At 40.5% G+C, this 22,943-nt stretch overlaps 1 protein-coding gene across 1 annotated transcript; it reads left to right on the forward strand.

The window, feature by feature from the left end:
* The first annotated feature begins 660 nt into the window (after window positions 1-660).
* Window positions 661-21,341, forward strand: SLC16A12 (solute carrier family 16 member 12). Its single transcript, XM_089507857.1, has 6 exons — window positions 661-851; window positions 7,476-7,579; window positions 8,703-8,846; window positions 11,965-12,553; window positions 15,249-15,508; window positions 20,851-21,341. The coding sequence occupies exons 1-6, from the start codon at window positions 742-744 to the stop codon at window positions 21,111-21,113; spliced, it is 1,470 nt and encodes a 489-aa protein (XP_089363983.1). The 5' UTR covers window positions 661-741; the 3' UTR covers window positions 21,114-21,341.
* The last annotated feature ends 1,602 nt before the right edge of the window (window positions 21,342-22,943 follow it).

The following is a 22,943-nucleotide window of genomic DNA, read 5'->3' on the forward strand; positions in this document are numbered from 1 at the left end:
CAGATGATGCTGAAAGTAGCTTGCCCAAGTCTACCTAGGGTCGGGCAAGTAACTTCTTTGAACTACAACTCTCAGAGTCTACCAAGAACTAGAAGATTGTGGAAGCTGTACTCAAAAAAACCTGTAACTGATAACTGTTCTAAGCTCTGGTTTACAGCAGACCTTATTTTTTGAACAGTGTCCTGTGCATATCTCCTGTCTCTTATCTCCTCATAGGCTACACCAGTTTTTAAGGACTGATTACTTTCTTTGATATATTGAAACACAAGGGCTTTCAATTTTGTCTATTCTCTTTCATTTTGAATTGTTTGTTAGGTGATAGAGGATTTTAAAACTTTCTTATGGTATAAATTCTGCTAGTTATAAAGATTCAGTCTGTCCTTGGTGATGTGAATGCAAAACAAGATCAATGGAGGGACTGGATTAAATCAAAGAATATGGCCCATAGTCAGCTGTTCTGAACAATGCACAGAATTTGCATTCTGGAAGCCTTGAGGTTAAAAATAAAACTTAACTTTAAACAATAAAGCAGAGGCACCATTGAACTATTTGATAGTGACCTTTTGCAGAACAAAGAGCCATTTGCTTTGATATTTTTTCTCCTAATGCTTTTTTTATTTTCTTGTTTCAGATGTCAAATAATCCTTGCACCAGGTAACATTCCATGCATACCTTGCCTGTCAACTGGCATTGGTTTTACAGAGTGACTCTGGACCAAAAGAAAGTTTCCCCATCACAGCCATGGCTGCAGCAAGGAAAGGTTTAAGCGCTTCTCCTCCGGATGGTGGCTGGGGGTGGATGGTTGTGATTGGTTGCTTCCTTGTAACTATCTGCACTAGAGCTGTGACAAGGTAAAACCATTTTGTGTACAATTGTGTATGTCTGTGTGTGTGTAACAAAGTCATTAAAGAAAAGGTCTAATTTGGCTGTCTAATACTTGAACAGCAAGATTGCTTGGCTAAAGCCACACTCAAAATTTGTTATTGTGAAAAAAATCTGCACAATGCCTTTGAAAGCTGCAGAATTTCCTCTATTCGATGAAAAGTCTTTGGTGGGATTCCTTTGGGCTTGTATCAAAAAACGAGGTACCCCTCCAAGTTTGACACCACTAGGCATTCTTACCTGTTTCTTCTGGTGCATCATGGGACACGGAATGGACCTTCCTTTGCATTGGAGTGTGTCCAGAAGAGGGCGACCAGAATGGTGAAAGGTCTGGAAACCATGCCCTTAGGAGGAGCAACTTGGGGAATTGGGTATGCTTAGCCTGGAGAAGAGAAGGTTAAGAGGTGATATGATAGCCCTGTTTAAGAATTTGGGGAAGTGTCATATTGAGGATGGAGCAAGTTTGTATTCTGCAGCTTCAGAGAATAGGACTTGGAGCAATTGATTCAAGCTACAGGAAAAGAGATTCCATCTCAGCATTAGGAGGAACTTTTTGACAGTGAGAGATGTTCAACAGTAGAATACACTTCCTCGTAGAGTGGTGGAGTCTTCTTCTTTGGAGGTTTTTAAACAGAGGCTGGATGGCCATATGTTGGAAGTGCTTTGATTGTGATTTCCTTTATGACAGGGGGTTGGACTGGATGACCCTTGTGGTCTCTTCCAATTCTATGATTCTCTAAATCCAGGGTGGTACAGAGGGAAGAAGAAGACTTTCAGCAAAGTGTTTTCTCTCCAAATGATTTTAAAGGACATGAACAGTACATGAACATATGTAAATAAAGTGTGAATGTGCCTGTTCATAATAATATGTGAGCACACTTAATACTGCTGATTTAAGGAGCTGATTTTCAAGATGCTTCTTTGACACTGAACCCCTTTAAGGATTCATCTTGCCAAGAAGGTACTGCATGTCAATTTAGTAAGGTGTTATATGGCCTGTGTTGCCCTACATTTTGCAAGCTCCTGACGACTGGAGTGACCCCATTTATGTGTGTCACATTTATTGTGCAATCCCATTCACTCATAGTAACCTTTGCAAGAACTCTCCTTAAGGAGAGAGAAGAGTGACCCAAGAAGGCCCCTTCTCTCTATATAAACACTCTCCAAGTATCGTAAGCATTCAGAAAATATTTGATACTCTCTTCCTTCACAATAGAAAGAGAAAAATAGTAAGAGGCCAGTGTTCACTTTTAGTGTAGTTCTGTCTGGAGACAGAACTGTTCTACCCAAATTTGTACATCTGTTAAATTTTTCTTTAAAAAGAAAATTATATCAGGTGTTGTATGTAAAAAGCAACAATGTATACATGTAAAATGTTCATGTAGATCCCTTTTTCATTGCTGTTCTCAAAACTGTCTTGGGAAGTTCCCTCATGTCTAAAGGTAGTTCAGAGGTGGTGGTAAGGGGAGTATCAGCCAGGGATATTGTTGTTGCCTCCTGCATTGCATTGCAGATGCAATGCAACATGCATTACAACATGCAATGCAATCTGCAATGCAATGCAATCAAAAGTTTGACCTTCAAAGCACACTTCCAGTCTATAATTCTATCCCAGTAAAATATATATTTCTTCTCCTGATGATATGTCGACTTGAGGGAATTTCCTAGCACTTAAACCAAAATAAGGAAATATATTTGTTCAAGAAAATGGGACATTCATGCAGCTGTAACTGAGGAAGTATTTTAGTTTTTTCTAATTTAGAGTCACCTTGTAAATTTGGCCTGTGACATGATTTTCTCAATGATTTCTTCCTTTATTTATTAATTCTGTTCTCCACCTCAGATATCAACCTTTATTGATTCTGTGGGTTTCCACAATAGGTTGCTAGGGTTTCTGTGAGACAATAATACTTTTTCGAGCTATAGGTATAATAATTTTTATGTAGTGCCTCCCTGAGGCCTGAAACATTATTTCAAGGGGTTGCTTGAGGGTAAAAAGTTTAACAAACGCTGAACTAGATTGTCTGCCTTTCTTTAAAAAAAGTAAATTAGTCTTGCTAGAGAAAGTAGAATCTAGCTGGTGTGCAGTACATAACCTGATCATGATCTACTAATACTTGTGATTTAATCCATGAGAAGCAACTCTGCCCTTCTTCCTCACTGGTGTCTTCGTTGCTTGAAGACACTTTAAATCTATTTCTTGATAGTAATGGATTGTGCAGTTTGTTACTGATCTGCTGCAAACCAAAAGGGATCATACTCATCATATTTTAAGTAGGAAATACCATGAACCATTGCATCCCTTCTTCTCCACCCAGGCGTTGGCCCTACTTTGTAGGTGAGCGAGGTACCTGCCTTAGCTTGCTAATGCTGTCATGCCATAATGTTCAAGGACAGAGCTGTGTGTGTGTGCTTGCATGGCCTGGATGTTACAAAGCCTGTAAGTAGTGACCTTAGGTAAGTTACATGCTCTCAGCCCTAGGGGAAGACAATAGCAATCATTGAACAAATCTTGACAAGAAAACCCCATGATAGGTTCGCCTTAGGATTGCCATAAGACGGAAATTACTTGAAGGCACACAACAACAACAAAGCCTGCTGTGGTGCAGCTATCATACTGCATTTAGGTGCAGTGGAGGGCACTGCCCCATCATTAATTTGTTGTTTTGTGCCTTCAATTAATTTCCAGCTTAAGGTGAACTTGTCTCAGAGGAGTGGGGTTTTTTTTTGGGCAATATTTGTTCAGTGGGCATTGCCGTTGCCTTCCTCTGAGGTGGGATTTGCCTAAGGCCACCCAGTGGGTTTTCATGGCTGAGCGGGGATTTGAACTCTGATCTCTCAGATCCCTAGTCCAACACTCAAACCATTTCACACATCAATAATATTGAAGTAAAATTCATCTGTCAATTTGCTTCTGTGTGGAAGCATCTTATGCCTTGCGTCAGGTAGCAACATTTCTTGGAACAGCTTTGCCTACTATTTTTGGAACCAATTTATAAAAACTTTCCTCTCCCCCAATCCTCTGTTCTCACCCTACAACTGAATCTGAAATGGCACACACAGTTATTTGTTATCTGAACATCCTCCTGACAAGTGGTTGTTGGGGTTTATTTTTGTTAACCACAAAATCAGTGAGAAGGGCTAAATAAAAAAGGCAATCAACTTTTTTCAGCAGAAAGAACTCAACAGTATAAAAAGTCTCCTGTATAAAGAACAATTTTATTTTCAAATTGTGATTATTATTATTATTATTATTATTATTATTATTATTATTATTATTATTATTATTGCAGAAGGAGATTTAAAGCGACTTGGACAGAAAGACAGCCCCAACTTATTTTGCAGAGAGGAAAACTTTCCAGTGAATGTTGTATCGTGTTGTGGAAGAAACTCTTTCATTAAGCATGAGCAATTGGCCATTTGGAAGAGTAGATTTCTGCAACAGTTGCAGTTCTTCTAGGTGGAATCTTGTTTATTGGTCTAAAATGGAAAGAAACACGCATGGGACTCTACCTCTTTCAGATATGTGCTGGACAGAGTAGTGTAGACTGAAGACAGGCTATATTTTATTGATTGGTTTTATTTTATTTGTATCCCACAATTCAGTGAAAACACTACTGTACTTTCAAAACACTGAAAATTAAAGCCATTAAAACACTTAAAATACACATTACATACTGGAACAACAGTGCACCAAGTTGCACATTGCTTCACCCTGGTCAGCCAAGGCCTTTGCCTTCCGGCTCTCAAAGATGTCACAGAGGCGGGTTACAAACCGCCACTTACAACACGCTCCGTGTGTGCTAAGGTTAGGAAGGGGCGTGTAAGGGTTAGGAAGAGTCGCCCCTTCCTAACCGGCCCTGGCCCCAACACGTGCAGAGCGCGTCGTAAATGGTGGCACCCATCCACATGGGTGCCACCATTTTGATGTCCTGGACGCATAGCGTCCAGACGTTTTGCAGCGGAAGTGACGCCACGAGGGCGCACTTTGCCCATCGCGGCACCACTTCCGCATTTTGAAAAGAAGCGCCATTTTGGCGCTCCTTTTTCACTGCGCCGGGAAGCCTTGCGGTCTGGCCGCTGGGGCTTCCCTCCACAGCGAATGGCGGCGGCGGGGGAACGGCCGCTTGAGGGCGGTCTGTAACCCACCTAAATAGCCTAAATCCAATTGCTAATTCTAGCTATGATATGTCCATTAGATCACTGGGAATTTAGTAAGGCCACACTTAGGTACATTACATTGATGCATTGGAATCTGCAGTGAGGTGTAGAGGGACATATTATTGAACACTAAAGTCAGGATTGTCCATGCCATCCGTATTTCCTGTTTATCTGTATGGTTGTGAAAGCTGGACAATGAAGAAAGCTGATAGGAAGAAAATTGTCTCATTGGAAATGTGCTGGTAGAGAGTTCTGCAGGTAGCATGGATTGCCAAAATGACAAATAAATGGGTCCAAGAGCAAATCAAGGTTGAACTGTCCCTAGAAGTCAAGAAGAATAGCTGTCTTATTTTGAACATACCAATACATAACTTGCTAGAAAAGACAATGATGCTTGGTATGGTAGAAGGCTGCAGGGAAAGAGGAAGAATGCATTCCAGATGGATAGACTCAGGGGCTGTGCAGACTGCCCCTGAAGGGGCGTCCTGCAGCTGCCTCCATCTTCCCCAGATTGGGGCTGCAGCAACTGCATGCTGCAGCCCCAATGTGGCCTTTCCGATAGCGGCTCCTTTTTGTGCCCTGGAAAGGGCATGATAGCCGCAGCTTTGAGGCACTCCTTTGGCACTGCGTGATGCTACACGCCATGTGGAGTGGCATGCCACATCTCGCCACCATGGGGGCAGAGTTGGGGCATGTGTCGTATAGAGGCCATGCCCCAACTCCACCTCCAGGTCCACCTTAATGGCCGGTCTGCACTGCCCCTATATCAGGGAAGAAATGGCCCTAAATTTGCAAGACCTGAGCAGGGCTGTTGATAACAGGATGATGTGGAGGTCTTTCATTCATAGGGTCACCTTAAACTGAAGTCCACCTAATGACATTTAACCACAATAAAGTGAATCTACTCTAGTTGGTAGTTGGAAATGGATTTTGGATGGTGTTTCCTTGTTCTTCCAAACACATAACTGGCTTGTTTCCAGGCACAATCCAAAGTGCTAGTTATGATCTGTAAAACTCTAGTCCAGACTGTCTGAGGAATCATATTCTTCCTTATATGGGTGTTGACTATTTTGTAAGGAAAGGACTTTTAATCCTGTGCTATATTATGTTTATTTTGTGCATATTTAACAGATATATTATAACTTTTAAAACTTCTCTGTAAAGTTTAATTACATTTTAACATTAATTTTTGAGTCTCATCTCTGGGAAGAAGACAGGCAGTAAATAAGATCTAATAAAGTATATTAACAATGCACCTGAACTTAACACATGTCTGGAGTCTCTGCCCTTGAGCTTGCTTCCAGAAGCTTACACTTAGGGCTAAGATAGGGATTGTGAACCTTTCACCTTCTATGGGTTTTTGATTATATCTCCCACAATTAGTGAGCATACTAAGACAAAGCAATTGTGTTGTTAAAAACCAGAGAGAAATCCAGAGAGTAGCAGCTTTCTCTATACCTTACCATATGATATTGTTCTCTTCCCACAGCTGATAGTCACCAAAGTGAGTCTTTTCTCCTAACAAGGAAATCTGTTCAATAAAATACTTGCTTTGATGACCGTCTCCTGCAGGAAGAGAACTGAAGCACTGTGACGTTATATGGTAAGGCAGCAAGCCGTTACTCTCTGGCTCTGTTATGGCTTTGTTTTCTTGTGTGATAAGGCTTTCAGTAACTCTCACAACATGATAATATTCAAAGATATAGCTGTGTTAGTCTGTAGAATCAGTATGTAGTGAGATCTTGTAGCACCTTTGAGACTAAGTAAAGAAAGAAGTTCACAGTATGAGCTTTCCTGGACTGAAGTCTACTTCCTCAGATTCATTTGAGGAAGTAGACTTAAGTCTATGAATGCTCATGCTGCCAACTTCTTTCTTTAGTTAGGCCCTGTGCAGACCAGCCTTAAAGGCTGGCTTGGGAGCAGAGTCAGGGCATAGTGTCCACATGATACATGTCCCAACTCCGCCCCAGGGCAGCATGACACCATGCATTGCTCCACACAGCGTGCGGCATCACAGCACACTTCTGGCACAGCACTGAAGGAGCGGTGTAAAGCCGCAATGCTGCGGCTATCATGCCCTTTGGAGGGCGCAAAAAGAGCTGATTTTGTGGCTCCTTTTTGCGTCCTGCAAAGGCCAGATTGGGGCCGTGGCGTGTGGTTCCTGTGGCCCTGATGTGGCTGTAAAAGGGGACGCTGGAGGCTGCCCCTTAGGAGCTGTTTGCATAGCCCCTAAGTCTCAAAGGTGCCACAATAACATGATAATGTAGTGCTGTCTCCCTGAAGCAACATATCAGGCCTTGGATTCAGATATAGTCCAAGGCAATTCAGTAACTGAGGAGCAAAAATATTTATGTTGGACACTTCTTAAAAGACTCTCAGGAAAGTGTCTGTCATATCAATGGATCTATAGATCTAATGTCTTTCTTTTCCAGGTGTATTTCTATTTTTTTCGTAGAGTTCCAGACTTACTTTGCTCAAGATTATGCCCGGACAGCTTGGATCCATTCCATTGTAGACTGTGCTACAATGCTTTGTGGTGAGCATTCAAATCATTTGTATGTGTGAAACTGCTTTTAAGCTGTTGTTGTTGTTGTTGTGTATAAGTCATTTCCAGCTTATAGCAACCCTAAGGTGAACTTATCACTGGGTTTTCTTGGCAATATTTGTTTGGGGGAGGGGGGGAGTTGCCTTTACCTTCCTCCGAAGATGAATGAGTGTGATTTGCCCCAGGTCGCTCAGTGGGCTTCCATAGCCAAGCAGGACTTGAACCCTGATCTCCTAGTGTCCTAAAGTCCAGCGCTCAAACCACTGCACTACACTGGCTTTCAAGTTGTAATTGTATAATTTTTTAAAGAGAGCAAGTCTCTTTAAAATTGTTGGGACTTGCTTCTGATTAAGCATGTGCACAATATATTGTACATTTTCTTTTATATTGTACTACATAGTCACCATTAATCAGAACTTAATGGATATATCTTCTGGTTTTGGGTTGTCGGAAGCAATACTAGTCTGACCAAACCTCTTCTCCCAAACATTTGACTTAATTGCATGTCCCACAGTTTTGTTAGGTAAAGAGGTTTCTTGTGGAATATCTCTGGATGTGGGGAGTCCCTATCAGATCTTCATGTTGCTTCTGCTCTCATCTCTGATCAGTGAATGGAGATCACAGATAAGAGGCTCTTTAAAACTCAGAAATCCATTTCATGGAAACAAGCTCTGCCTTGTAGTTGCGGAAGCTACTGAATGGAACTTTACAAGGAAAGCGCTTATCATCAATTTACAAATGAGGGGTTTAAGGTTCTCACAGATTGTCAAATTAGGAACAGTGAATGACACTTCAGATATTTTGGACTACCACTCCCATTATCCTTTATGAGTGACCATGCTGGTCAGGGCTTCTGGGAGTTGAAGCCCCAAACATTTGGAGAAAATGGGTGCATCTAAATTTTAGCTGCCCATAGCTGGACCTTAATTGTGTGGTAAAGCAAGACTGAAAGATATATGGAGAATGGCAGAGTCCATTGCAGTATTCTGTGAATCCTCATTCTGAAATTTCAGAACAATCAGCATTTTCTTGTGGGGTATAGATACTTGTGGGTCAACTTGGCCATGTGAAAGTATACATATGCAATACCAATTTCTTTCATTTTCATTTTAAGCTCCACTTGGAAGTTTTATCAGCAATCATCTATCATGCCAAGTGGGCATCATGCTGGGAGGATTGCTTGCATCTGCGGGACTTATCTTGAGTTCTTTTGCCACGAGCCTGGAGCATCTTTATCTTTCTCTAGGAGTTCTTACAGGTAATAGTATCACTACTGGTGTTAACACTGTTGTTCTGTTCAACCAGTCTTCTCTAAGCATTACACATTCTGAAATGACCAAGTTCTTTGTCTATGTTTTGAGAAATAGGCCCCACTGAATTCAATAAAAATAAGTCATATATAAATAGGCATATGATTGTACAGTGAGCCTGCCATATTTGCTGGAGTTACAGGTGAAGGATCCCAGTGAATGTGGAAAACCTCAGATAAAAAACGCTCATCTTTTTACCTAAAAGAATACCTCTCTAGAATACCTCCAGGTCCTCCAGTACAACTCTGTGGTCAACATCTGCCTGAGGTTGATCATAGAATCATGCTGGAGGACCTACAAATGCCTAGAGAAGTGTTTTCTCTATTATTATTATTATTATTATTATTATTATTATTGTTAACCTTTATTTATAAAGTGCTGTAAATTTACACAGCGCTGTACATACAGTCTTTTTAATTAGATGGTTCCCTGCCCTCAGGCTTACAGTCTAAAAAGACACCACACAAAAGGAGAAGGGACTAGTGGTGGGGAAGGGGATGAGGTCCAGCAGTTCCTCTCTACCTCCAAGGCCTGGACCAAGGCAGGTGGACTGGAGGGAGGGCTTGGCTTCATAATGGATGGTTAATCTTCATCCAGGGAGGCAAGTGACAATTAAGCAATGCCTGGGAACGCTTCTCTGAACAGGATGGTCTTCAACTCCATTTTGAAGCTGGTTAAAGAAGTGATGGCTCTTGCTTGTGGGGGAAGAAGGTTCCAGGAGTGAGGGGCAGCAAGTGAAAAGGGGCGAATCTGGGATGGGGCAGAGCTGAGACAGCAGACCTTGACTACCAGAACGGAGGGTCCTAGTGGGAAGGTGAGGAGAAATAAGGTCTGATAAGTAAGGAGGGGCCAGTCCATGGAGGGCTTTAAACGTCGACAGCAGGAGCTTATACTGAATGCGGAAAGGGAGGGGGAGCCATGAAGGGATGCCAGCAAAGGAGAGATATGGTCAGAGCGGTGGGCAGATGTGATAATGCGTGCAGCTGAATGTTGGACAGAAATTAAAGGACGGAGGTGAGAAAGAAGAAGCCCTGCCAGAAGGATGTTACAGTAATCAAGTCGTGAGATCACTAAGGCATGGACCAGGATCTTGGCAGTAGAGGCGGAGAGAAATGGTCAGATTTTGGCAGTATTGTACAAAAAGAATCTACAAGCCTTGGCTGTGGTCTGGATCTGAGAGATACACGACAGAGAAGAATCAAAGATAAAACCAAGACTCTAGGAACCTCTAGGTTCTCCATGGTCAGCTGACAACTTCTGGCAAAGTTGTGTTGGAGGAACTAGAGATTCCTAGAGAGAACATGTTAATAAAAACCGCAAATAATCAAATCCGCAAAAGTCAAAGCTGCAAATTTGGAGAGCCAACTGTAGTCTTATTATGGCATGTCCCAGGCATATTAAGGCTGAATCTAGCATGAGGTTCACATACGTCAACTCACAGGAGTTCCTACCTTCTCCCCTTATCTTCAGCCCCTGGTCCCTCCCCAATACTGGCTGTGGAGGATTTCCCAAAACTCTGGAGTAGGTTGGTTGGGATTCTCCAACAATGCGAATAGGATGGCAGACTGCCAGCTGTCAAGTTGACTGAAGTAAACATTGGAGTGAGCGTCCACTTTTATTAAATTCACATAAGTGAAGAACAACTTTAAGGAAGAAGTTATAACAACAAATTATTTTCTTCTTCTTCTTCTTCTTCTTCTTCTTATTATTATTATTATTACTAGTGAAGCTTTGAGAATTTCCACAAATCACTTTTAGCCAATCACATTCATGGAGGAAATAATTATCTACTTAGTGATGCCCATTTGACTTTTCTATATAACTATGCAACAAAGTTTTCTATGTAACTTTGAGAAAATAAGGAAGGAAGATGGAGACTTGTTCAAAGCCATATACTGAAAAATGTATTTAAGGTGATGTTTGGAGGAACAAGGAAGGAAATATCTTGGACCATAGCCAACCCAAAGGAGATAACAGGAATAAAACTAAGATTAATTTTGGAAAACAATAATTCTGACTCAGAATCCTAAACTATTAAATTTGATTGCAGATTATTCAAAACTCAATAGATTGTTTACTTGGTTCATGTGACTGTTTAAATGTTGGTGTTTAAATCGGAGTTTTGACTAATGATTATATGTATTTTTGTACACTGAAACCAATTTTTCTCATGAATTCTCACTCACATTTTGAGGCCTGCAGATAGAATTCTGCCTCTGAAAATACTATTTTCATTTTTAGGCTATACTCACCTTTCTGTCTTGTGAAGTAGTTGTACCAGTAACCTTGCAAGTTTAAATGAAGTTACATATGAACTAGAATTCTCTGCTGATTGCATTGCCCTGATTCCTTTCCAGAGAATTTAGTCATCCCTTTAATAAAACAAAAACATTCTATTGTTGTTCTCTAGTTCATTTCCCAAAAGATGAGGGGTGGAAATGTTTATGCTGAAACTGCTGACTTATTAAAACTGGCATTGTAGCTATGGTGATGTGAGCTTAGTACTTAGACCCCTGCAGTTTCATAATAGTTTTGTAGACATGCCGCCAATAGATTGTTTGCTAAAGCAAAAAAGATCAATTTTTATAGCTTGCGTGTGCCAGAACATCAGATTCAGACTTAGTATCTGTATTTCATAAGTAAGAATCCAGTTATTCACTACATCACCAGAAAATGACCACAAAGGTTTCCTGAATGATAATTACTTAATAAACTCACTGGTCATTCTGGTTAGGGGATTCTGGGATCTATATTCCAAAACTTTTCGAAACAGTGATTCAAAAAACCCCTTTCCAAATGCAATAATTGCAATTAATGTGGAAGTGGGACAGAACAGTGTTAGGAATGAACCCATATAAAAGCATCACAAACTAGAAATGAACTATTCTATTCCTCCCTCCTAGTAGCTTTGATAGATCTCAGGTATTGAGAGTATGGCATTTTTCTCTCTCCATATGCTTTTGAAAGTGAATGTTACAATTCATATCATATTCTGCAAACTCTATTGATTTGCTGCTAACCTATATTTTGTGTGTGTGTGTGTGTGTGGTTTTGTCTCACTTCCAGGGTTGGGCTTTGCACTTTCTTATTCCCCAGCCATAGCAATGGTGGGCAACTATTTCAACAAGCGGAAAGCTCTAGCTTATGGGATTGCCATGTCAGGCAGTGGCATTGGTACCTTCATCCTCGCCCCTGTGGTCCAGCTTCTGATTGAACAGTTTTCCTGGCGTGGAGCCTTACTCATCCTTGGAGGCTTTGTTTTAAATCTCTGTGTTTGTGGTGCCTTGATGAGACCTGTTGCAGGGAAGGACCTCAAAAATGTTCCAGAATACTCTGAACAGGAGTTTGAGCCAGAAGGACAAAAGCAGGACTTCAAGAAGTGGTCTGTCTGCTCCCCTCTCATCAAAGTCTGGTCTCACAAATATCTATGCCCGTGTTCATGGCAAGAATACAACTTTCTACTGATGCCAGATTTTGTGGTGCTAGCAGGGTCTGTCTTATTTATGGCGTATGGCTGCAGCCCTCTCTTTGTTTACCTGGTGCCTTATGCGTTGAGAGTCGGAGTGAGTCACCAGCAGGCGGCTTTCCTCATGTCCATTCTTGGGGTCGTCGACATTATCGGCAACATCACTTTTGGGTGGCTCACGGACAGAAGGTAACACCTGAGTGCTGTGTAAAAAGGCAGGATAATGTGCAGGAGTGTATGGCTTGCAGACCCAGAGCTTGGAAGCAACATGTTACAAAATAAGGTAGTTACCTGTAATGAGGCACTCTTCTGGAAAATTAGGGTGTAACCAAGTTATATTTCAAAAGCAATGTAATGAGTTGGAATAAAGTTTTTGTACAGTCAGCTTTCCACATTTGCAGCTTTGACTTTTGCAGTTTTGAATATTCATGAATTTGATTAATATGCTCTCTCTAGGAATCTCTAAGTCTTCCAGTTTGACTCTTCTGGAAGCTGACCATAGATTCGCACTGGAGGACCTAGAGATTCCTAAAGAAAACACTTTTCTAGAACATGGCCACATAGCCTGAAAAACCCACAAAAAACTATGGATGCCGGCCATGAAAGCCTTCGACTTCACATTTTTCTAGTCATTTGTAGGGTCCTCCAGTACAATTCTCTGGACAGCATCTAGCAGATGTTGTCCTTCCAGTCACACTGGAAGTCCTAGAGATTCATAGAGAGGTGTTCTCTCAGGTTATTTGAGTTTTTCTAGTTACACTAGGATCCTGTGCAGTTTTTCCTCTTGCACTAGGTCCCCAACAAATGTGGAGGGCTCACTGTATAACTTGATTATACCTTGTTGCATTTGCATAACACTTATACAAATTTGTATAACTGGTATATTGGTATGATTTGTATAAAAAGTCACTTTTTACTTTTAAAGCTATTTTTTAGAGTCATTTTGAGAGTTTTCTCCCATTCCTCTTATTAAAGTTAGTTCCCCCCCAAAAAAAACCAGACAAAAAGTCAAAGAAAAGTAATAAGAAGTGTGACAATTTATCACAGTGAGTTATTTTTGAAAAATTATAACAAGTAGAAGCTGTTAATTAATTTTATGTGCTATAACAGGGATAAATTATTTTTAAAAACTATCTTTCCATGTAGACCTTTAGGAAAACACTTCCCCCCATTTTTTCAAGTAGGATTTTTAAAGAATTTGTAAAGGTATATCACTGGGCCTATTGACAGTACACAAAAATAGCACCATATTCCACTTTAACTGCCATGGCAACATCTTATGGAATCATGAAGTTTGTAGTCTGGTGAGGCACTAGAGCTTTCTTGCTGTCAGTTCTAAATTTGTTGTTGATGTTGTGTGCCTTCAAGTCATTTCTGGCATGGCAACCCTAAGGCGTTTTCTTGGCAAGATTTGTTCAGAGGAGGGTTGCCTTTGCCTTTTCCTGATGCTAAGAAGATGTGACTGTCCAAGGTCACCCAGTGGGTCTCGTGACTGACTTGGATGTACCTGGTCTTCAGAGTTTAGTCCAAGGCCCTTATCACATGAGCAAAATTTGAAGTTATCCCAGGGTCAATGTGAAAGCAATGTGAAGGCAATGGAAGGACAATCACGGGGTTTCAAGTTTGTTTATCACATGACGCCAAACACGATCAGGAGCCATCTTAAACACAATCAGGGGTCATTCCGGGGTCACTCCAGGGTTACGTAAAGTTTGAAGTTTGTTTATCACACAACACCAAACACAACCAGGAGCTATCCTAAACACAATTGGGGGTCATTCCAGGGTTAGGTAAATTCGGGGGGGGGGGGGAAGACCCTGGAATGACCCCCCGATTGTGTTTAAGATGGTTCCTGATTGAAACCCCCTGATTGGCCCTGTATTGCCTTCACATTGACCCTGGGATAACTTCAAATTTTGCTCGTGTGATAAGGGCCCAACACTCAAACTACTATATCCTCCCTAAACTGCTAATTCCAGGATGCCATAGGATGTTGCCAAGTCTGTTAAAGTGAAATATAGCACTGTAATTGTGTAGTGTGGCCCATTGTTGTTGATTCTGAGTCAGCTTAAAAGTAACAGATGATAAATATGAAATCTTCAGAAATCAAACATATATACACAACCCAGCAGTTTCCCCTTGAGTAGCAAAGCAGATAAGACAAAGAGAGAGAATCCACCAGGGAATCCTAACTGGAACCCTTACATCTATTGCCCCTCTAGAGATAGATGGTAGAGCTGATATTTTATTTTTAATGATGACAGCATTGCAGGTTGCATTTGGCCCTCAGTAAGCCACATTCAGCACATCTTTTCCATGTATTTCCCCACTCATGTTTTAACCAAATAAAACAATAAAAGAAAAGTAAATACAACCTTGTGGAAGCCAATAATGGAAGTGTGCAGGTGCAGACATTTGAGCAGTACTGCCACCACTGTTTTTGTACTGCCACTACCTTTAAAGTTTTAAAAGTTTATTAAACAATTTTGGATCAGCTACTTAGAAGATTGAGGAAGAAATTGGATCACTCCTTAATTTCTGAAAAGAGCAATTGGTTTCCAGGTCTATAAGGGAATCCTCTTGTGGTACTTTTGTCAGTCCTGCTTTTTCAATCTGACAGTGTAATGGGGAGGCTATGACTTCTTAAATGGAAAGGAAATATCCTCTTTGGGAGGCGGATACAAAACAAGGGTGCTCAGAGGTGCTTTTCTGTTCCACATCTTTTTAAAAGGGGTGGGAACCACCCTAAAAAGGAAGTTAAGGAAGCAAGGGTAGCTACCAGGTCAGCACTACCTGCAGGATGCTGATAACAAATGAAGAAGAATGAAGAGGAATCTATCATGACTCATTTTCTTTGTTTCCTATCTTCCTTAATGCCTTGCAGGTGTTTGAAAAAGTACCGTTACTTTTGCTACCTCTTTGCAGTAGGAATGGATGGCCTCTGCTGTCTTTTCCTTCCAGTTCTCCAAAACTTTCCACTCCTTGTGCCTTTTTCATTCACCTTTGGGTATTTTGATGGAGCCTATGTCACCTTAATCCCAGTGGTGACAGCGGATGTGGTGGGCACCTCTTCCTTATCATCAGCTCTTGGAATGGTGTACTTCCTCCATGCAATACCATACCTAATTAGCCCTCCTGTTGCAGGTCAGTTTTTGTATGAATCAATGTAATACACAAGGATGTTGACACAGAAATCTAATTTATGGCTTTTCCTGTTTCTTTCAAGTCTTTGCCAGTGTATGCTTATTTTTGTTGCTGTGTCCATTTGAATAATTTCTAACTTATGGTGACCCTAAAACAAACCTATCATGGAGTTATCTTGGCATGATTTGTTTGGGGGGAGGGTTGAACGAATGCTGATACAGAGGGTGAATAAATATAAGTAATTTAATTTTCTTTTTCTGTAAAAAAATCTATTGGTTTTTATTTAAATTGGATTTTAAAAAATTAGATTAAAAGAAATTGTAAATACCATATTTCCCTTTCTCTTGGTTAATACTAAGTAATATTAACCTGATTGGTTGATATTAAGTAGTCCGAATATAAGTTTGTTACCCACCTCCCCCCAGTTAACTTTTCAGCAAAATCAATGATTTCTAGCAGAGACATTCATTTCAAGGAGACTTTTTAGTGTATACGAAGAACTGATGTGATCATTTCTCATGCCTGGGCTGGAATTCTGTATCTAAGTAGCTGATATTAATTATCGTGGGTGCTTGGTATCCACTGGGGTTAGGCTCCAGGACCCCCCCCCCCCCCCATGGAAATCCAAATCTGTGGATGCTCAAGTTATATACAATGGCATAGTAAAATGGTGTCCCTTACATTAAATAGAAAAATCAAGGTTTGCTGTTTGGAATTTATATATTTTTGGAATTTTTTAAGCCGTGGATAGATGTACACATGGATAAAGAATCCTTGGCTATGGAAGGCTGACTCTATACTTTCTCCAGTATTTGGTTATTTTAGCTAGGGCGCATTCCGGACGGGCCCTAATGGGTGCCGTCATTACGCGCGAGGGGTGCACTTCCTGACGCGCCTTGCCCCTCGAACGTAACGAGGGTGACAAAATAGTGGCACCCTATACAGATGGGCGCCACCATTTTGACATGACGGATGCCTAGCGTCTGCACATCTCGGCGCCCTTGTGTGCCTTGCAAGGGCGCCATTGGTGCCTTGCGACATCACAACAGCTTTTTGCAGGTTCTTCTTGCTGCGCTGGGGAACTGCGTGGTTTGTCCGCTGCGATTCCCTCGCGCAGCAAACACGGGTGCCAGCAGACTGCCCTTTTGGGTGGTTTGTAAAGCGCCATGGGCTGCTAACAATTGCAGTTTAACAGTAGCTGGAGGGGTGTACAATTCCCATCCCACTTAGAAGAAGACGGAGAAGAGGGAAAATTAACAGGAGGCTCCTGCCAGCAGTTGTATATTAAGGTATGTCATTACTTGTCCACAATGAAAGGCTCAGTGTCAGCATTCATACTTTTAAAGTTGATGGTCCCAGTATCTCCAGATAAATGCCTGGAGAGTCACTGCCAATCATTGGTTTACGGATATATAAGAATATGAGCAAAGTCCTACTAGGATCAAACTAAAAGCTTGTCTAGTTCTTCATGGTATTTCTCATAGGAGGCAATGGAGAATCTGTTCTCAGTACATTCTGATACAGAATGATGTACTGGGTTTGAGTATTGGGCTATGACTAATTTTTACACAAAATTGTAGGCCATATTACATTTGAGGTGTCACAATGCGTTTTAAGCTATATATTTAAATACTGTAAAATTTAAAATGTATTTATTTATTAAATAAACACATTTTAAATTAAAGTTTTTGTAGTATAACAATCATGGGTTTATGCAACGAGAGGATGGAACACATTTATGAATGACTGCAAAATTGACAGGCCAGAAATTGACTCATTCATCCATCTCAGCTTGAGTGGAATGAATGAAAAGCCTCCTTTCTTTTACACCAAACACAAGGGGGCAGCATATCCTTTATAATTGGTACTGAAAACCAGGAGACTGTAGAAAGAGGAACTAGGAGAGAGCCAATGAAATATAGAAAGGTATTTGAAGTGTCTGAAAGAATCAATAGCCCCTATCTTTGCCTTCTTGTTACTGCCAAAGAATGCCTCTTGCGTTTTGTCTTGTTACTATAAAATCCTTAATGATCCCCCGTTATCCAGACTCACACAATGGACTGAATCCTGTTGGGGATTAATGTATATAAATATCCTAAAGCCACCAGATCCTGTCTGATCTTAGAAGTTAAGCTGGGTCAGCCATGGTTAGTAATTGGATGGGAGACCACCAAGAAATACTGTGTGCGGGAGGCTATATTTCAGAGGAAGAGGCAGGCCTTTCCTGAATAGACACCCGGCTACCAAAAGAAGACCCAACTAATTGACCTCTGATTGGCTACAGTTACTGTCTATCTGTTATTATTGCTACTGTTTTTAAGTATGCTTTAATTGTTATTGGTTTAATTTATTTTAAGGGGTGGGTGGATTTGGAGGGTTATATTATGGAATGTATATTGCTGTAAGCCACCCAGGTTGCATTGCGCAGAGGGGTGGGATAAAAATAAATTTTATTCATTTATTTATTATTAAGGCATATGCACACAGGTACTATGCAGTGAATCCCTTTCTGATCCTACCAAACTTCACTCAGTAGTAGCTGTTGGGATTGATGAGGTTCACTCAAGAAGCAACTGGCTGTCATTTCGGCCCCCTCCTGTGAGCTGTCTCAGGACCCTGTCACAATTCCTCTTCATGCCAGAGCTATCAGTCATCTCCTTACCAATTGACAGGGGAACAGACTCTCATTGGTTACAGCAACTGCTTCTCAGTAAGTGGAGACTTGGGAACTTTCACAGTACCTATGTGGCCTATAAACTAGGGGTACCTAGGGATTGTGAATATGAAACAGCCACAAGTGTGTAAATCTAGATAATAGATTTGTAGTTGGATTCCAACAGGATTCCAGCTAAAGTTTTCTGTGCCATAATGTCTAGACTTGCTGTGTACAATTGGCTCTCTACCCACAGATTCTGTATCCATGGATTCAACTATCTATTCTATGGCTTGAATTTGTGTGTGTATCCTAAAAGCAAATCTTGATTTTGCTATTTTATGTAAGGGACACCATTTTACTATTCCACTGTATATGATGGGACTTGAGCATCCACAGATTTTGATATCCACTGGGGGATCCTGGAATCAAACCCCAGCAGATAGCAAGGGCCCACTATATTATACTCGTGTGATAATAAAAAAAGAGCAACAGCAGCAATCCCTGCCAGCCCTCTTTAATGGGGCAACCCAAAATCTATGACAAGAAAGTCAGAATTATTTGACTCGTGTAATTTCATGGAAATTAAACAGATTAGCATAGTTTTATTTTATTTTGCTTATTTTGTATGCAAGTATACTCAAGTGTAATTCAGCCCTCGCGGCCTCTAGGTTTAAAGTTTTGGTATTGAAATCTCAGGACCCAGGATAGTCTGGCCTGACAACCCTAACTTGATCAGATGTACAGACTGATAGCCAGACTTTTAGATATTCATACAGTACATACAGTATGGGATTAAAGACAGAGGTGCAGTTTAAATATAAACAGTGACAATTACATTATTAATACAGACCTCTGTCATTTAGTAGAATGTTCCTGATAATAACACAAACATCCTGTCACTTACTAAGGGAATTAACATATACAATGTGATAAGATTCATATCTCTGGTAATAGACTTGAACTTCCTAATTAAGTGCATTTCACCTATCTCTTCCTCTAATTGACATTCCATTGGCCCACAATGAACATTTATAAAATTAATATCCTGGTACATTGAAGGATTTTTTTTGCATATTGTCATTTCTATCTAATATTAGATTTATATCCTTTTTTCCTTTCATGTAGAGACTGGGCTATTGGCTCTGTGTAGAATGCAGAAGGTCATTGCTGATGTAAGATGGTCCCATCCTGGGAGAGGGGGAGGATATAAATTCAATAAATGAATCTGGAAAATGTGCCCCTAATTTGTGGTTGATACTATTGGAGCCTATAATATTTCCATAGTAGATGTGGGTACAGAATTGGCATCCTGCATTTGTTGCAAGATATGGTTTCCCAACTTTGTGTAACTGTATATTTCTATCTGAAATTTTGGACAAATTCTGCATCTGATGAAGTGGACTAAAGTGCAGAAAACTCATGGTATTATGAATATGTTAGACTTTAAGATATGCAGGACTCTGTGCTGTAATATTGCAATGTATTGTATTGTAATGCAGTGGATTGACTAACTTGGCTACCCCCTTAGAAAGCATCACAGGTTTGTAGGGCTCCTCTGAGAGAATATGTTAGACATCATGTCCAGAATCATATAGATGAATACAGCTGCCTCTTGAGAATTTTTGACTCAAATAGAATGCACAGTGTGCTAGCAGACTTTTCTTAGATTTTCTAGTTAGATGAGCAATTTTGCATGCATGCACCTGTTAACAAGACTGTACTACTCAACAAGATTACATCAGTGTAATTCTAGGTTATGTATTTGTAACTGCCATAGAGAATTCTGACCATCATTTCCAAGATGTGGTTTTGCACAAATGGGATTATGCTGTTCAATACTGTTCTTTGGGATATTAGTAGTTGAATGATATCTGAGTATTCAAGAACTCAGATTTCTGAGTGCTATGAAACAAGAAGACAGGAAATGTCATCCTTATACAATTTGCAGTGAATTGTCAGTCAGTAAAATAGTACACAAAGGGATCTTGCACCGCCTTTGAGACTAATTAAAAGGTAGAAGTTAGTAGCATGAGCTTTTGTAGACTTGAGCTTACTTCCTCAAATGCTTGGTGCAATGGAAAGCCCAGGGACAAATCTGTATAGGGCTTTCCATTCCACCATATGCATCTGAGAAAATAGGCTCAAGTCTGTGAAAGCTCATGCTACTAACTTTGGCCTGGTACATACCGGCACATCGTACAGGCCTGAGCACGAAATTAGAGTTAGGTAGGGCTGGGTGTCCACATGCACCTAGCCTTACTATCAGCATGTGGATGCCATCTTGCCATGCCCCCATCCACACGGGGCGCATGACGATGACGTCCACATGGTGCATTGATCAAACGGCACCACGCCATGTGGACATCATGATCGCACATGAGCGCGCCATGTGCGCACATGGAGCGGGTTTTTTCTAGGCCTCCTGGAGGCCTCACTGCGTGTCTGCTATGGCCTCCATCCAGGGCAGAAAGGAGCGGTGTCTCGCCGCCCCTTTCTGCCAATCTGTACATCCCTTAGTCTCAAAGGTGTTGCAAGATCTCTTTGCATACTGATTTTCCAGAGGAACACAGCTACGTCTTTGAATCTGTAAAATAGCTTACCAGTGAGGGCGTGGAAGAATAAGTCCAGAGTAAGGCTGAGTGAAAAATCACATGGTATCTTAACAGAGATGTATGCTTTTCTCCAGGTTGGCTTGTGGATACAACGGGTAACTACACTGCATCATTCCTGCTCTGTGGATTTTCCATGATGTTTAGCTCAACGTTACTCTGCTGTGCAAGGCTAGCAAAGAAAGTCAAACGGACTCCCTGGAGGTCTCCTGGCAGAGATACTGATACCCAGCAACCAAGATGGACAAACGGAGCAATACTTTATTCTGTGACTGGAGAATTAGATCACAAAAATGTGGAACATCTGGGTAGTGAGGCAAACAGCGATAGCAAGAGATGACACCATACCAAGAATTCATCCACTTTAAACTTTTCCCAAGATAGATTTTGCTACATACACTATGCTATTAAAGATTCCTGCCCTAGTAGAAGAAATGATGGAAGTCTCCTACCTTCAACCAAACTATTTCAACAAATTGCTATCCTTAAAACAGGCTAGAAAAACTAATAAGGATAGAAGAAAAGAAAAAGGAGGAAGTTCCTTTTTTAAAAAATCAAAAAATATGTAATTAAGGTAACTTTCAGTACAGTTCTAGGAATCTGAACATGGATATACTCATAATCAAAAATAAGCTGTTTTCATGAAGAAGGAAAGCTGGATATTCATATAGACAATGAAACTGTTTTTAATATAATGTCAGTAGTCCAGTAAGTCTTTTAATGTTGCACTTGACTTCTCTTGCCTGGAATATCCTAACAGTGGATAAACATGTATATTTTATATGATCTTTGGTTAACTCAAAAAAGGGTCTTCATCATTTGCAAAGAGACTCTACTGAAGACCTGTTTTGTACTGTTGCTAATTTTATCTTAAATATCACAGAATCAGCTTTAATGATATGATGTACCTAGATTTGATAAACAACTAAGATATAACTTTGGAAGAATTTTGTTGTCAACTGCTCTTGAGTCAATTTTGACTCATGGCAACCCCATGGATGAAACATCTCCAGCAAAAGAATAATGACTCCCAGTTAATGTCCTCCAAAGCATCTAAAAAACAATTCATAGTATAAGAGCAATACAAAGGCTGTTCTCAGCTGAAAGATTTTAGAAATGAGATTTCTGTTTAAAATGCCAGTGTGTTTCAACAATGTTGAAGTAAGGATTTATGTGGCACAAAGGAAGTATAATGACAGTTTTCCCTAAACATGGAACAATCATAAACTTCTGCTACTTTATTTCAGTTGTAATTTGGTCTCGTACATCAAAGCTAGTAGTAGATGAATATTCTGAGTCATTCATGGGAGATTGTGCAATTCATAGAAGCATCCATCCAGTGGATGCATTCTTGTTGAGTGACCTCATGGGCAATTTATGGCAAGCTTCACATTCTTGCTTGGGAAATCTGGAACAGTAGGCATTTTTAAAGAGATAATCAGTAAATTTAATTGGCAAGGTGTATACCCTGTCTGCTTTTCTGAAAAGCTTACCAAATATTAACTGTTTCCAGTCATATTCTTCAGAAGTCAGTTTTTAGTGCAGATGTTTTTTCATATTTAATTCTGTTTGATACATTTTCATTAATATTCAGTCTATTTATATACCTCCCCTCTCAAGCAGAAAAAGTCTAATCCAACAATGACTTTGGAAATAAAACACTGGTCTTCTATACTATTTACACTACCAGCCTGGAAGGGAGTAAACTGCCTATCACTTGGTACCTGCAGACTTATCAACTTCTGAAGTTACTACAGAAGGAATTTACCTTTGTTGGAGAAAGCAGATATTGTAAATGCATCCTAGTGAACTGTAGGCAATTATACAATGTGTGCCAGGGTTTTGCTAATCCTAATCCTCTGCATTTGTTGGAAATGTGAAGTAGAAATAATGATGTTTCAATCTGAAGCTGGATTTTAGAAGAGAAGCTGTCTGGAACCCTGTATTCCAATTATAAATGTGTAATCTGGAGTTATGGACTCATGACTATGTGTAGTCATAGTCCTTCCATTGCCCCTAGTTTAGGGGCTACATGGGAACCATTAATGGCCACCAGTCTCCACTTACCAGGCAGCAGCTGCTGTGATTGATGGTGGTCCATTCCCCTGTTGCTTGGGAAGCAGTTGGCTGTTGTTCTAACCTCTCTGTCCCATGCAAACAATCTCCAGCG

Source organism: Sceloporus occidentalis, unplaced genomic scaffold (genome assembly GCF_023333645.1).
Source record: "Sceloporus occidentalis isolate IW3139 unplaced genomic scaffold, rSceOcc1.0.p SCAF_2, whole genome shotgun sequence".
Lineage (NCBI taxonomy): Eukaryota > Metazoa > Chordata > Lepidosauria > Squamata > Phrynosomatidae > Sceloporus > Sceloporus occidentalis.

Excerpts from the sequence above, each read along its gene's own strand:
- SLC16A12 (XM_089507857.1), top strand. The coding sequence starts at position 742 with ATGGCTGCAGCAAGGAAAGGTTTAAGCGCTTCTCCTCCGGATGGTGGC. Across the intron at positions 7,580-8,702 it reads CTGTGCTACAATGCTTTGTG|CTCCACTTGGAAGTTTTATC; the intron begins GTGAGCATTCAA and ends TTTCATTTTAAG. Across the intron at positions 8,847-11,964 it reads TTCTCTAGGAGTTCTTACAG|GGTTGGGCTTTGCACTTTCT; the intron begins GTAATAGTATCA and ends TCTCACTTCCAG.